The 17,087-nt window shown below is 30.5% G+C and overlaps 2 protein-coding genes across 2 annotated transcripts in view; one reads left to right on the top strand and one right to left on the bottom strand.

Annotated features, from left to right (window-relative positions):
* Positions 1-8,269, top strand: part of LOC135138893 (PAX-interacting protein 1-like) — a 29,342-nt gene extending 21,073 nt beyond the window's left edge. The window contains exons 5-7 of the mRNA XM_064068918.1: positions 963-1,194; positions 1,250-1,466; positions 7,363-8,269. Of these exons, the coding sequence (XP_063924988.1) occupies positions 963-1,194; positions 1,250-1,466; positions 7,363-7,927 (1,014 nt within the window). The 3' untranslated portion in view covers positions 7,928-8,269. The remainder of the gene's footprint in view (positions 1-962; positions 1,195-1,249; positions 1,467-7,362) is intronic.
* On the bottom strand, positions 8,192-16,892 carry LOC135138894 (ATP-dependent RNA helicase DDX47). Its single transcript, XM_064068920.1, has 5 exons — positions 16,714-16,892; positions 15,994-16,656; positions 15,714-15,937; positions 8,618-8,750; positions 8,192-8,568 (listed from the first exon to the last, which is right to left on the bottom strand). Exons 1-5 carry the CDS (start codon positions 16,792-16,794, stop codon positions 8,305-8,307), a joined length of 1,365 nt encoding a protein of 454 aa, XP_063924990.1. The 5' UTR covers positions 16,795-16,892; the 3' UTR covers positions 8,192-8,304.
* Positions 16,893-17,087: the final 195 nt, after the last annotated feature.

Genomic DNA, 17,087 nt, shown 5'->3' on the forward strand with positions numbered 1-17,087 from the left:
AAACATGAATTGAAAAATTGCAAAACCCAAAAGTTTTAAAATAATATAAAATTTTAAAACTGGAAATTTAAATCGAAAAATTGTAAAATCTAAAAATTGAAAAATTCGAAAGTTGTAAAATTGAAAAACATGAGTAACAAAAAAAAATAAAAATTGAAGATTTGAATACTTTCGTATACCAATTTTTTTACCATTTTACGTTGAATGAAACTATTGCAGTTGTTTTGAGTTGGTAATTCCTATTCTTAAAAAAAAGTCACGAACTGTCCAATCCTTTTATTTTCGTATATACAAGCATAACTTCCTATGTATTAATTATATTCACTCTGGATTCTACATTCTTCCAAATAAAGCAAACCTGTTTTTAAATTTTTATTCCTGCTATTTTTATCTGGCAAAAATTACATATAGTTTTCTTCATCGACTTGATTTATGAAGTTAAAATTATACAGTACTGTTAAAATATTTTATTTACGAGAGAGTATAATAAATTTTACTTTTCCCACGCATTTGATCTGGGTAATGAGGTAGTTTACAACACCAGTGCCCACACTCAAGTATATGGCATAAATTAGATCATCGCTCTTCATATTTTTAAAAACAAACGAAAACCTCCTTGATTTACATAAATCGGTATTAAACAATCTTTAAAGTCATAGTTAAAATTTTGTTTTTTACACGTGTACTAATGCTTTATTATCAAACTCGATTTACACCGCCTCGTTCCGAACAAACTTCATGGTCGTATGATAATACCATTTTATCTCACTTGTAACGTGCTTTTTTAGAGTTATTATATTCACAAAGTCTCAGGATACTCTAGGCTAATTAATGGGTGTTAATAATAATTATAATTAAAATTAAAATTCAAGATTAAGTTTTCTATAATTCCGTACTAAATTTCCTTTACTATGTGTACACACCCAATGAACGATCTTCATTCCTTTCTGTGTTAATTCTAGTTCACTTCATACTTTTCCAAACACAATACGATATTAATAGCAGCGAAAGGAGATGGCTCTAAGTACTCCCATGCGAAAAAATGGGGGATCCCCGTGGTCAATGTGCAGTGGTTGACCGACATAATGTTGGGGAATTTCGCGGCCTTAAACCAAATGGAGCACATCATGTATCAGCAGTTTCCGACGCCGCCTAATTTTAGTTTCGATCCGAAGCTGGTGCCGAATCTGATGCGTAAGTTCGAAAATAAGCATCGTTCTGTATGAAAATCGTTGTTCGCGTTGTTTAGATGCCTGGAAGATGCCTATCAACATTTCGCAGGAGTCTTACGAGCGGGTGAAGAGAAGCGCGTCGCCGGTTCTCATGCCGAAGAAGGCGAAGAAGATGAAAACCGAGCACACGGATGAGAACGACAACGTTAACGACGAAGGGGTCGATGTCAATTCGAATTATAGGGTGCTGTTTTCGATGTCTTCCGAGGCGACTACGTTGCAGAAAATCGTAAAGTAAGTAGAAATGTGTTTGCTTATTTTTTCATTTGTGGTTGCTTGTTTTGCTCATTCTAACAGCTTATTATCCCCGCAACATTGAATGTTTCATAGCGTGCTTTTTTGTTTAAGAAGTAAGTTTGGTGGCAAACTTGGTTTGAAAATTTTTCCCAATGAAAATGCATGTGTTTGGTTGCCTATACATATAATAGAGGAACTGTCATTTGAATAGCAATGACGTAAACTGAAAAAAAAAAATTGGTCGAAAGTTTTTTCGATATAACTTTTTTTTGCGATTTTTGTTTTCAGATAAAGTAAAGATCAGAGGCGTAAATAACACTCCTGTAGCTTTTTTGACTTGAATTTGTCAATTTTTGTCACTTTTTCGATTTGCAGTTTTTCTTTTCGGTTTTTTATTTTCTTTATTTTTTCAATTATTCGATTTTTTAATGTTTCGATTTTCTAACTTATTGATTTTTCAGTTTTTCGTTACTTAAATTTTTCGATTTGCGATTTTTCAGTTTTTGGTTTTTTTTTTCTTCAATTTTTCGAATTTGCAATTTTTAGATTTAAAATTTCTCGATTCCTCAATTTTTAAATTTTCAATTTTTCGGTTATTTAATTTTTCATTACTTCAAATTTTCGATTTGAAATTTTTGGTTTTGGTTTTTTATTTTATTATTTTTACAATTTTTCGTTTCTTTATTTTGCTGATTTGCAATTTTTTAATTTTAAATTTTTCAGTTTTCCGATTTTCCAACTTTTGTAGAATGTTTCAGTTATTAGATTTTGCAATTTCACGGTTTTCAATTTTTCATTTTTCGATTTACAAATTTTCGTTTCGGTTTTTTATATTTTTTATTTTTTGAATTTTTAATTTTTCAATTTTTCGTTTCCATTTTTAATTTGCTTTATTTTTTCCATGTCCCGATTTTATAATTTTTTGTTCTTTCAATATTAAGTTTTTCAAATTTTTGTTACTTCAAATTTTCGATTTGGCGTTTTTTTTTTGTATTTTCAATTTTTCGATTCTTTAATTTTTCGTTTCTTCAAATTTTCGATTTGTAATTTTTGGTTTTGGTTTATTTTCTTATTTTTTTCAATTTTTCTTCAATTTTACGAAATGCATCTCTTCGAATTTTCATTTTTAAATTTTCGGTTTTCTGATTTTCAAACTTTTGGATGTTTCAATTTTTAGATTTTGTAATTCAGTTTTTTGATTTGCAATTTTTCAGTTTACAATTTTTGGTTGGGTTTTTTGTTTTCCTTATTTTTTCAATTTTTCAGTTTTTCAATATCCTGATTTTCTAATTTTTTTTTAATCTTAAATTTTTAGATTTTATAATTTTTTGTTTTTTCGATATAAATTTTTTCAATTTTTCGTTTTCGTCGATTTTTAATTTTTTTTGTAATTTTTATTTTCGGTTTTTTACTTTCTTCATGTTTTCAATTTTTTCAGTTTTTCCTTCAATTTTAGGCTATGTATCTCTTCGAATTTTCATTTTTAAATTTTCACTTTTCCGATATTCCAACTTTTGGATGTTTCAATTTTTAGATATTGCAATGATTTAAAATTTCTCGAATCTACAATTTTTCCATTCTTTAATTTATTATTTCTTCATATTTTCGATGTGCAATTTTTGGTTTCAGTCTTTTATTTTCTTCAATTTTACAATTTTTTTATTTTACAGTGTTCCGATTTTCTAATTTTTAGATTTTTTTGCCTCTAGATTTTTCAGTTTCTCGATTTTTTGATTTTTCACTTTTCAATTTTTTGCTTAAAGGTTTTTATTTTCTTTATTTTTTCAATGTTCAGATTTTATAATTCTTTGTTTTTTCAATTTAATTTTTGTATTATCAATTTTTCGATTCCTTAATTTTTCGTTTCTTCAAATTTTCGACTTGTAATTTTTGGTTTCTGTTTTTTATTTTCTTCAATTTTACAAATTTTCGGATTTTCAGTGTTCTGATTTTGTAATTTTTCTTTTTTTCAGTGCAAATTTTCTCAGTTTTTCGATTTTTCAATTTCTAGATTTTTCATTTCTCGATTTTTCAATTTTCGTTTCCGTTTTTTATTTTCTTTATTTTTATCAATGTTTGGATTCTATTATATTTTGTTTTTTCATTATTAACTTTTTCAATTTTTCGTAACTTGAAATTTTCCATTTGCGATACCTTTTTTGTATCTTCAATTTTTAATTTTTTCATTCTTTAATTTTTTATTTCTTCATATTTTCGATGTGCAAATTTTGGTTTCAGTTTTTTACTTTCTTCAATTTTTCCGTTTTTCAGTGTGAATTTTTTCAGTTTTCGAATTTTTCAGTTTTTCTATTTGCGTTTTTTCGATTTTTTAACTTTTAAATTTTTCCATTTTTCGGTTTACAATTCGTTTCGGTTTTTTATTTTCTTATTTTTTTTCAATTTTCCGGTTTTTCGATGTTCTGATTTTCTAATTTATCTTTTTCAATGTGAAATTTCTCAATTTTTCCTTTTGGTTTTTTTACTTGCTTTATTTTTTCAATGTTCAAATTCTTTAATTTTTCGTTTCTTCAAATTTTCGATTTGTAATTTTTGGTTTGTTTTTTATTTTCTTCAATTTTACAATTTTTCGGATTTTTGGTGTTCCGATTTTCTAATTATTTTTTTCAGTGTGAATTTTCTCAGTTTTTGGATTTTTCCGTTTTTCGATTTGCGATTTTTCGATTCTTCAAATTCTGGATTTTTCAGTTTCTCGAATTTTCAATTTTTCGTTTCCGTTTTTTATTTTCTTTATTTTTTTCAGCTTTTTGGTTTAACTTTCAATATCCTGATTTTCTCATTTTTCATTTTTCAATTTTTCGTTTTGGTTTTTTATATTCTTTATTTTTTCAATGTTTCGATTTTATATATATTTTTTTATTATTAATTTTTTCAATTTTCAATTGAAATTTTTTTGTATTATCGATTTTTCGATTTATAATTTCTGGAGTCTTGAAATTGTAATTTTTCAATTTTTCGGTTTGTAATTTTTGGTTTCTGTTTTTTATTTTCTTCAATTTTACAGTTTTTCGGTGATCCGATTTTCTAATTTTTCTTTTTTTCAGTGTGAATTTTCTGTTTTTCGATTTTTCAAATTTTGGATTTTTCAATTTTTCGTTTCCATTTTTTATTTTCTGCATTTTTTTCAATTTTTCATTTCGGTTTTTTATTTTCTTTATTTTTTCAATGTTTCGATTTAATTATTTTTTATTGTTTCATTATTAATTTTTTCAATTTTTTCATTCTTTAATTTTTAATTTCTTAATATTTTCAATGTGCAATTTTTGGTTTGTTTTTTACTTTCTTCAATTTTTCCATTTTTCAGTGTGCCGACTTTCTAATTTTCCTTTTTTTCAGTGTGAATTTTTTCAGTTTTTGAATTTTACAGTTTTTCAATTTACATTTTTTCGATTTTCAACTTCTAGATTTTTCAGTTTTTCGGTTATAATTCTTCGTTTCGGTTTTTCATTTTCTTAATTTTTTTCAATGTGGAATTTTTAAATTTTTCGTTGTGGTGTTTCATTTTCTTTATTTTTTCAATGTTTAGATTTTATTATTTTTTGTTTTTTCAATATTCATTTTTTCAATTTTTCGTTACTTCAAATTTTCGCTTTGCGATTTTTCAATTTTTTTTTTCCACTGTCAATCTTTCGATTTATAATTTCTGGAGTCTTGAATTTTTAATTTTTCAATTTTTCGATTCTTTAATTTTTCGTTTCTTCAAATTTTTCGGATGTTCGGTGTTCCGATTTGCTAATTTTTCTTTTTTCAGTGTGAATTTTCTCAGTTTTCGGATTTTTCACTTTTTCGATTTGCGATTTTTCGATTCTTCAAATTCTGGGTTTTTCAGTTTCTCGATTTTTCAATTTTTCGTTGCAGTTTTTTATTTTCTTTGTTTTTCAGTTTTTTGGTTTTTCAATTTTTCGTTTTGGTTTTTTATATTCTTTATTTTTTCAATGTTTCGATTTTGTTATATATTTTTTTTCATTATTAATTTTTTCAATTTTGCGTAACTTCAAATTTTCCATTTGCGATTTTTCATATTTTTTTTTGTTCTTCAATTCCTTCATACTTCATCCTTTGGTTTAAGTTTTTTACTTCCTTCAATTTTTCCATTTTTCAGTGTTCCGACTTTCCAATTTTTCGTTTTTTCAGTGTGAATTTTTTCAGTTTTTGAACGTTTCACTTTTTTGATTTTTTAACTTCTAAATTTTTCAACTTCTTTATTTTTCAATTTTTCGGTTTACAATTCTTCGTTTCGGTTTTTATTTTCTTAATTTTTTAAAATTTTTCAGTTTGTTGATGTTCGGATTTTTTCTTTTTCGATGTGAAATTTTTCAATTTTTCGTTTTGGTGTTTTCTTAATTTTTTCAACGTTTCGATTTTATAATTTTTTGTTTTCTCAATATTCATTTTTTCAATTTTTGTTTCTTCAATTTTTCGATTTAAAATTCCTCGAGTTTTCAATTTTTAATTTTTCAGTTCTTTAATTTTTCGTTTCTACAAACTGTCGATTTGTAATTTGTTCATTTTTACCATTTTTTTAATTTTTCCTTCTTTCAGTGTGATTTTTTTCAGTTTTCATTTTAAATATGTATCTAATAATAATAATTATAATTTTTAAAATTATTGACTTTTTCAATTTTACAATTTTAGAATGTTTCTGTTTTCAATTATTAGATTTTAGAACTTTTTGATTATTTATTCGGTTCTTAATTTTTCAATTTTTCAATGTTCCAGTTTTTCGACTTTTTTCCATCCATCCATTGATTTTTTCGTTTTTTAGTTTTTCAATATTTCGATTTTTCGTTTCTTCAGTTTGCAATTTTTCCATTTTCCACTTTTTCTATTTTTCGTTTTTTCAGTTTTTCGATTTTGCAATTTTTTCCAATTTTTATTTATTCCATTTTTAATTTTTTGATTTTTCAACTTTTCAAATCAAAAAAATGGAAAAATTGCAAAGTTGGAAAATCAAAAATGAAAAAACAAAAAATTGTGACAAAAAATTCGGAAAATGAAGATAAAAAAAAATCGGGAAAATTAAAAATATAAATCAAGAACTTGAAAAATTGACAAACTGAAAAATCGAAAAATTAAAGAAACGAAAAATTGAAAAATTTGGAAGTAGAGAAATTAAAAAATTAAAGCTTGCGAATTCTATTTTTTTTTAGTCACCCTGTCTAAGTAATTATAAAAACCTTGAATGCACTGATAAAGCAAAGTAGTAGTGGGTCAGAAAGCATTTTCTCAGCAAAATTTTGACGTGACGTCATCAATTTCTTGGGAGGGGATAAACGAGTAAATTTTGATAAACGATTTACCATGATTACGATAACCGTAAAACGTTTGCAAAATTTCAAAGCATTCGGTTTTGCAGTTTTAAAGTTAAATTGCAAAGTGTTGTTATATAATTTTGATTCTTGAACTCAATACGGACTCGTACACCATAAATGGAGAAGTATCTAAATTTTGGAGATGACGTCATCAAATTATTGGTGGGGATGATTAGCTAAATTTTTGTAGCGTTTTGCCATCTACATGATAGACTTAATATATTTACAAAATTTGACAACAATCGGTTCAATTAGTTTCGAAGATTACATATCTAATTAAAATCCGGACAGACGCCAGAAAAACGATCAGACAGACCGACGGAAAAGGGAGCTCTATTTCTTCGTTTTCTATAGACTCGATTACAATACTTCCTTAGTTTGCGCTCGAGGAAGTGACAAGGTTTTATTGGAGCATTTGTACTAGAAACGAACGTGTTATATGAGATACTGGGAAGGCGTAATTATGTAATTCAGCTAAAAAAACAAATTTCAACAAATTAAAAGAAATACAATTGGAAACTTTAATTAAAAACACTTTAACCACTTTTTTCCTGTTTTAACAGACAACTAGGAGGCGTCGTCGCCAAAAGCCATCAAGATTGCACCCACCTAGTGATGCCGACTCTAGCCCGCTCCAACAAGCTCCTCTTCTGCATCTGCCGCGAGGTCTACATCATGCCGGAGCAGTGGCTCAAGGACTCCCACAGCGCCCAGAAGTTCTTAGACGAAGCCAACTACAGTCTAGACACCAAAGATTTCAATAGTGAATACAAATGTGACTTTACTCAAACGCTAAACACTAAAAACCGTAGCAAACTGTTCGAAGGAAAATCCTTCTGGATAACGCCGAGTGTTTTCCCGAGTAAAAGTGTGTTAGTGGAGCTCGTGCAAAGCTGCGGCGGCGTCGTCGAGAGAATCCGAAGGACAGCTGCGCAGATCGAGGCGATGAACGTGAACGCGCCTTTCAGTTACATTATCATCACACACGAGAACGACATACATTTGGTCGCGGACCTCTTGAGGAATAAAAAAGACACAAATCGGATCGTCTGCAGTGCCGAATTGATTTTCAGTGCCATTCTTAGACAGACCTTCGAGGTGGATCCGTACGCCGTCAAAGTGTTATGAAAGTGAAGGTTTTGTTGAGGAGTTCGACGCGATTTTGTTCTTCGGCAAAATTGGAGGGTTATTTACTAAAAATTTTTGATATTTGATTAGATGTACGGACCAATCGTTTTTGTTTACTAGGACCTAAACTTTATGATTTTGTTTGTTGTTTAAACCATAGGTGTATATTGTTATTGCTTTTGTTTTTTTTTAGTACACTGATGTAAGTTAATCTTTATAAAAAGCAAGTGTCATTGAAGATGAAATTTAAATAAGAACAGAGACTTAAATTTGTGATTTTTATTGCGATAAGTTAAAAGTTGTAAGTATTTTGTAAAATTTCTAAAATAAAAGTGGAGTTTATTTCATTTTTTAATAAAAATGTTTCAACAATACAGTTATTTCCTTTTGCCGCCTTTTTTGTTGCCGCCTTTTAGACGTTTCCGCACTCCTGATGCACCTTCAGTGTCGTCGTCATCCCCGTCGTCGCCCTTTTTCCTCTTGCCTTTTTTGTCTGTTAAGTCCTTCATTTCCATTTTTGCTATTCTTTGTGACTCGGCGACTCTTTCTTGTAGCACCATAACTTCGTCCTCTTCGGTTTTGTACAGAGGCAACTTTTTTCCAATGAGGAGTTCTATCCTTTGATATAATTCCACGTCGTACTTAAATTTCAAACATTACAAAGAGTTTAACGAGAAATGTAATTATTACCTGTGTTACAAAAGTGATGGCTTTTCCTGATCTTCCAGCTCTTGCGGTCCGGCCAACTCGGTGAATATAATCCTTGCTATGTGTGGGGATGTCAAAATTAATTACGACGTCTACGTGTGGAATATCTAAACCTCTGAAAATTAATACAAACAATTCAATAGTCATTCTTAAAATAGTGTATTAAAAAATGCGCATATATTGTAATCAGAGGTAGTGACGAATACTTGTGCTTAATCATAAATGATCATACACAGTTTATACATCATTGGTTTTAATTTTTGGTAAAAATAACAGACAAAAACATAACAAATATAGGTATTCATATATTAAAAAAGTTGAAAAATGAACCGCATTCGACGCCGCTGTCTCCTTCATCGAGTGTAATTAGTGCAAGAGAAGTTAATTCGCGATTTTCTGTGACTTTTTAAACCGCTCTTTTTTTTGCGGTACCAAGTTTCAAAATTGAAAAAACAAAAACATATTTTACGTAACGCATAAAACATATCACATTCTGCTTAAAAAAAGTTCTTTCTCGAAAAATCGAAGGCCGTCTAACACTGAAAATATAATCGTTTTGCATAGTTTTTCGTCTTAATTTTACCCGTCCAAGTTTAAAATTTAAAAATTCGTAAAAATATTGGGGGAGATAGATAAATTTGCGTTTTCCTCTGCTATTTGAAGAGATATTGCGAAGATAACCGTAGAATCGCAATTCTGGGAAAATCCATATATTTCATTTTATTTGGAAAGAAGAGGTTGGAAATGGTTATAGTATATGTTTTTCATAACTTCCTTTGGATCAATTAACTGTTCTAAATTTTGAACTTCAATCTTTCCAAATAACTGAGATGTTAGAGGTCGTTCCACTCCAATATCTAAGACTTGTGTATATTAAATAGTTTTTTTTTTTATTTTTCCAAGGCATAGATCTTGATGAGTGTTTTGTTTGGACTATTAATCACTAAAAAATAAATCGCGATGAGACGACTATGGTTCTAGTACTATATCAACTTTGATCTTTCTGAAATAACATCCACGTATTTTTACTTCACGAGCATAAGCTTAGTTAGTTGTTTGGTTCAATGCTTAAAAAAATCTACACTGAGCTATTAAAGCACCTTAATTTGAGTGTTTTAATAGAATTGGTGTAATTTATGTTTTCAAGATTGGTACTCATGATAAATGTTCTGGTCAAATAACATACAATTAACGTCAAAAGAATGAAATGATTTTTAAAATTGAATTCTAGCATGTAGAATTGCAGGGTTGTAGATTGTAGAATGTCGAATTGTGGAATGCAGAATTGTGGAATGTGGAACTGTGAAATTTAGAATTGTGAAATATAAAATTGTAGAATGTAGAATTCTAGAATGTAGAACGCAGAATTGTGGAATTGTGGAATGCGGAATTGTAGAATTGCGGAATGCAGAATTGTGGAATGAAGAACCATAGAATGCAAGAATTGTAGAATTGTGGCATGTAAAATTGTTGAATGTAGAATTGTGGTATATAGAATTTTGGAGTGTAGAACGCAGAATTGTAGAATTGTGGAAATGTGGAATGCAAAATTGTGGAAAGTAGAACATATAATTGTGGATTGCAGAATTGTGGAACGTAGAATATATAATTGTAGAAGTAGAACTGTAGAAGTAGAATTGTGGAATGTAAAATGCAGAATTGTAGAATGAAGAACCATAGAATGCAAGAATTGTAGAATTGTGAAATGTAGATTTATGGAATATAGAATTGTGGAATGTGGAATTGTGGAATGTGGAATTGTGGAATGTGGAATTATGGAATGTGGAATTATGGAATGTAGAATGCAGAATTGTAGAATGTAGAATTGTGGAATGTGGAATGTAGAATTGTGGAATTGTGGAATGTGGAATTATGGAAAGTGCAAATGTGGAACTGGAGAATGAAGAACCACGGAATGCAAAAATTGTAGAATGTGGAATTGTGGAATGTACTACTGGGGAATATGGAATTGTGGAATGTAGAATTATGGAATGTGAAATTGTGGAATGTAGAATGCAAAATTGAAGAATGCAGAATTATTGGAATGAAGAATTGTAGAATGCAGAATTGTGGAATGTGGAACTGTGAAATGTAGAACTGTAGAATATAAAATTCTGGAATGTAGAAATGTAGAATTCTAGAATGAATGTAGAATTCTAGAATGTAGAAATGTAGAATTCTAGAATGTAGAAATGTAGAATTCTAGAATGTAGAAGTGTAGACTGTAGAACGCAGAATTGTGGAATGCGGAATTGTAGAATTGCGGAATGAAAATGAAAGAATTGAAGACTGAAGAGTAGAATGAAGAACCATAGAATGCAATGATTGTAGAATTGTGGATTGTGGAATGTAAAATTGTTGAATGTAGAATTCTGGAATATAGAATTGTGGATTGTAGAATTATGGAAACTCGAATTGTGGAATGTGGAATGCAAAATTGTAGAACGTAGAATTATAGAATGTGCAATGCAAAATTGTAGAACGTAGAATTGTGGAATGTAGAATGCAAAATTGTAGAATGTAGAATGCAAAATTGTAGAATGCAGAATTATAGAATGAAGAATTGTAGAATTCAGAATTGTGGAATGTGAAACTGTGAAATGTAGAATTGTGGAATTTAAAATTGTGGAATGTAGAAATGTAGAATTCTAGAATATAGAAATGTAGAATTCTAGAATGTAGAAGTGTAGAATGTAGAACGCAGAATTGTGGAATGCGGAATTGTAGAATTGTGGAATGTGGAATTGTAGAATTGCGGAATGAAAATGAAAGAATTGAAGACTGAGGAGTAGAATGAAGAACCATAGAATGCAAGAATTGTAGGATTGTGGAATGTAGAATTATGGAATATAGAATTGTGGTATATAGAATTTTAGAATGTGGAACGCAGAATTGTGGAATGTAGAATTATGGAATATCGAATTATGGAATGTGGAATTATGGAATGTAGAATGCAGAATTGTAGAATGCAGAATTATAGAATGAAGAATTGTAGAATGCAAAATTATAGCTTCATTGTGGAACTGTGAAATGTAGAATTGTGGAATGTGGAACTGTGAAATGTAAAATTGTGGAATAATATATTGTGGAATGTAGAACGCAGAATTGTAGAATTGCGGAATGAAAATGAAAGAATTGAAGACTGAGGAGTAGAATGAAGAACCATAGAATGCAAGAATTGTAGAATAGTGGTATATAGAATTTTGGAGTGTAGAACGCAGAATTGTGGAATTGTGGAATGCAAATTTGTAGAATAAAGAATTGTAGAATTATGGAATATAGAACTGTGGAATGTAGAATTATGGAATATCGAATTGTGGAATTATGGAATGTGGAATGCAAAATTGTAGAACGTAGAATTATGGAATGTGGAATGTAAAATTGTAGAACGTAGAATTGTGGAATGTAGAATGCAGAATTGTAGAATGCAGAATTATAGAATGAAGAATTGTAGAATGCAAAATTATAGCTTCACTGTGGAACTGTGAAATGTAGAATTGTGGAATGTGGAGCTGTGAAATGTAGAATTGTGGAATGTGGAACTGTGAAATGTAGAATTGTGGAATATAAAATTGTAGAATGTAGAAATGTAGAATTCTAGAATGTGGAAATGTAGAGTGTAGAACGCAGAATTGTGGAATTTAAAATTCTAGAATGTAGAATTGTAGAATGAAGAATCGTGGGGTGGAATTCTGGAATGCGGAACTGTAGAATTGCGGAATGAGAATGAAAGAATTGAAGACTGAGGAGTAGAATGAAGAACCATTGAATACAAGAATTGTAGAATTGCGGAATATAAAATTGTTGAATGTAGAATTATGGAATATAGAATTGTGGAATGTGGGATTATGGATGTAGAATTATGGAATATCGAATTGTGGAATGTGGAATTATGGAATGTGAAATTGTGGAATGTAGAATGCAAAATTGTAAAATGCAGAATTATAGAATGAAGAATTGCAGAATGCAGAATTATAGAAAGAAGAATTGTGGAATGTGGAACTGTGAAATGTAGAATTGTGGAATGGGGAACTGTGAAATATAGAATTCTAGAATGTAGAAGTGTAGAATGTAGAACGCAGAATTGTGGAATTTAAAATTCTAGAATGTAGAATTGTCGAATGAAGAATGGTGGGGTGGAATTGTGGAATGCAGAATTGTAGAATTGCGGAATGAAAATGAAAGAATTGAAGACTGAGGAGTAGAATGAAGAACCATAGAATCCAAGAATGGTAGAATTGTGGAATGTAAAATTGTTGAATGTATTATTATGGAATATAAAATTGTGGTATATAGAATTGTAGAATTATGGAATATAAAATTGTGGAAATTGGGATTATGGAATATAAAATTGTGGAATGTGGGATTATGGAATGTAGAATTATGGAATATCGAATTGTGGAATGTGGAATTAGGGAATGTGAAATTGTGGAACGTAGAATTGTGGAATATAGAATGCAGAATTGTGGAACTGTGCAATGTGAAATTGTGGAATGTGGGATGTGAAATTGTGGAATGTAGAATGTAAATTTGTAGAATAAAGAATTGTAGAATGAAGAATTGTAGAATTGTGGAATGTAGAATTATGGAATATAGAATCATAGAATTGTGGAATGTAGAATGTAAAATTGTAAAATGAAGAATTGTAGAATTAGAATTGTCAAATTATGGAATGTGGAACTATGGAATGTGGAATTGTAGAATAAAGAACCATAGAATGCAAGAATTGTAAAATTGTGGAATGTGGAATTGTTGAATGTAAAATTGTGGGATATGGAATTGTGGAATCTGGAATTATGGAATGGTAAATTGTGGAACAGAATTGTGGAATACAAAATGCAGACTTGTAGAGTGAAGAATTATAGAATGCAGAATTGTAGAATGTGGAATGTAGAATTATGGAATGTGGAATTGTGCAATGTGAAATTGTGGAATTCTGGAATGTACATAGAATTATGGAAAGCAAAATTGTAGAATGCAGAATGTGGAATTGTGGAATGTGGAATTGTGGAATGTGGAATTCTGGAATGTAGAATGCAAAATTGTTAAAATGAGGAATTGTAGAATTGTGGAATGTGGAATTGTGGAACTTTGGAATGTAGAATTGAGGAATGTGGAATTGTGGATTGTAGAATTGTGGAATGTGGAATATAGAATTGTGGAATGTGGAATGTAGAATTGTGGAATGTGGAATGTAGAATTGTGAAATGTGGAATGTAGAATTGTGGAAAATGAAATTGTGGAACATAGAACTGTGGATCCAGAATGCAAAATTGTAGAAAGAAGAATTGCAGAATGAAGAACCATAGAATGCAAGAATTGTAGAATTAGGGAATATAGAATTGTGGAATGTGAAATGTAGAATGCAGAATTGTAGAATGTAGAATTGTTGAATGTAGAAGTAGAATTGTGGAATGTAGGATGCAAAATTGTAGAATGTAGAATTGTGGAATGTAGGATGGTGGAATGCAGAACTGTAGAATGCAGAATTGTAGAATTGTGGAATGTAGAATTGTAAAATATAGAATTGTGGAATGTAGAATGCAGAATTCTAGAATGAAGAATTGTAGAATGTAGAATTGTGGAATTGTAGAATTGCGGAATGCAGAACTATGGAATGCAGAATTGTGGAAAGTAGGATATACAATTGTAGAAGTAGAATTGTAGAAGGCAGCATAGTGGAATGTAGAATGCAGAATTGTAGAATTGTGGATTGTGGAATTGTAGAATTGTGGATTGTGGAATTATGGAATGTAGAATGTACAATTGTGGAATGTGGAATTGTAGAATTCCGGAATACACAACTGTGGATTGCAAAATTGTGGAATTGTAGAATCAGAACTGTAGAATTATAGTATGTTCTAATTGCGGAATGTGGAATTATGGAATGTGCAATTGTGGAATTGTGAAAAGTAGAATATATAATTATAGAAGTAGAATTGTAGAATTGTGGAATGTAGAACGCAAAATTGTAGAATGAAGATTTGCAGAATAAAGAATTGCAGAATGAAGAATTGTAGAATTGTGGAATGACGAATTGTAGAATGTGGAATTGTAGAATGTACAACTGTGGAATTGTGTTATGTAGAATTATTGTGGATTGTAGAATTGTAAAATGTAGAAGAAAATCTACTTCGCGTCCCTAATCGAGCTATTAAAGCACCCTAATTGAGTGTACCTTTATAGAAATTTGAGTGTTTTAAAAGAACAGGTGTAATTTATGTTTTCAAAATTAGCACTCTTCACAAATGTTACTGTCAAATAACAACTACAATTAACGTCAAAAGAATGAAATGATATTTTCAATTAACTAAAACTGTAGAATGTAAAATTTAGAATATAGAATTTTTGAATGAAATGTACAATAAGTATTGCACATATTAAACGTAACATTGGATGTGTTTTAGGCACTTGGTAAGGTGAATGTCATAATATTTTGCTGAAAATTTCTGCGTGAGTCACCCACCTGGACCTATGGAGCTCTATACCCTCCAGATAAATTTGGATTTAGACACAGCTGGGCCCAAATAAATATATCGGGTGTTCTTTTGGGCAATTTCCCGTATTTCGAGGGGCGTAAAATTTGTCATTAATTTTATTCACAGAACTACACGTTCCGGGTTTGGACTTCTTACCTTTTATTCGAAAGGTATTCCCTAAGAAGGTGACGTCATTTTTTTTTAAATTTCAAACTTGGGAAAGTCAACCCTAACCGTGAAAGCCTTCAACTGCATTAATTTTTTTTTCTACTCCCGTACTTAAAATGACATGAGCCGTGATTAAACAACCAGCTAAGCCACGGGCGGAAATTAACCGCGCTGTTTTTAGCCACAGCGTGAAGTTACTTCTTGTCAGATTGACAGTACGAATTTTGACGTGTTGACCTCTGTTGACTTCTTTAATCATCGGTGTTGGAACAAACCACTGTGTTATCATTTAATACCTGACGTTTAAAATTTCATAGGTTCTTATTATAAGAACTCTGTAGTGAATTTTGGAAGCAATTTCTTGCGTATAAAAGAAATGCCTATTTACATTTACACAACTAATAAACTCAACTAAATAAAAAAAATCATACCTGCTAGCAACATCTGTAGATATAAGAATAGACCGATTCTTCGCTTTAAATTTTGTCAAGGCTGCCAACCTCTTATTCTGCGACATCTGCCCATGCAAAGGCACCGCTGTAAGACCCAAATTCCGTATCAACAACGCCGTCCTTATTGTATTATTGCAAGTCGAGCAAAAAATCATAAAACTATTCCCCGCCATTTCATTCAATATGTGCACAAGATACACATCCTGTAAAAACGCAAAAACATAACTTTCCACCCCAACAAAACCACACACACAAATACCTTAAACTTCGCCGGAATAAAAATATAATACTGCTGCAACTTCTCCACAGTTTGATACTTAGTTGAAACCTCCACCCTCACAGGATCGTTCAAACACGCCCTTTGCAACTTCTTCACTTTCTTGGTCATCGTAGCTGAAAACAAAAACGTGCGCCTCTCTCTTGGTATCACCTTCAAAATCTTATCAACCTCCACCTCAAAATCCATGTTTAAAATCCTGTCAGCTTCATCCATAACTAAGTACTTTAACGCTTTCAGATTAAACCCTTTAGTGTTCTCTAAGTGATCAAGTAACCGCCCGGGCGTTGCAATCAAAATGTGAGGTTTTTTCGCCAACATTAAAGCCTGTGACATCATGTCCATCCCTCCCACGATCACTGCACATTTTACTCCAATACTAGCCCCCAGAGCTTCAAACTGTTCGGAAATTTGGAACGCTAACTCTCTTGTGGGGGTTAAAATCAAAGCGAAGTATCTTTGCGGGTTTTCAAGAAGGGACTGTAAGATAGGTAGTGCAAAAGCTGCGGTTTTTCCAGAGCCAGTTTCAGCGAGTCCGATCACGTCTTTGCCTTGGAGGGCTACAGGAATTGATTCTTTTTGGATTTTTGAAGGTTCTTTCCATTGGAGTTGTTCGCAGGCGGTACAGAGAACGTCGACGAGACCCTAAAAAATTTAATTGAAGTTTGAGGTTAGGTCAGAACAATCATGTTTTGTGATTACCAGATCTTTCCAGGTCATGGGTTTTTCGTCTTCGGGTGTTTGTTCGGGTTCTATGGGTTCGGTTTCATTATCGACAGACATTTTGACTGACGGTTTTCAGAATAAAATGTAAATATTTGAAAATTTAAAACCCTTTTGATATTTAAAATACACACGTGTCTCAAAAGTCAAAATACTCCTATGAATACCAACATTAATATAACCAACCTTATCGACTCCTCCAATTAAAAGTCACTAAGTATATTTTGAAGCTTGGGTTTTTTCCATCGAAAATAAAAAGGACATTTTTTTAAATCTCGAGACTATATTGTAATTTTTGTATCTTTTTATTTTGAATTTTCATAGTATGGTTACTTTACAATTAATTTTTCTCT

The sequence above is a fragment of the Zophobas morio genome, unplaced genomic scaffold, assembly GCF_036711695.1.
Source record: "Zophobas morio isolate AGI-343-1 ecotype UQ-CSIRO unplaced genomic scaffold, CSIRO_AGI_Zmor_V1 ptg000030l, whole genome shotgun sequence".
NCBI lineage: Eukaryota > Metazoa > Arthropoda > Insecta > Coleoptera > Tenebrionidae > Zophobas > Zophobas morio.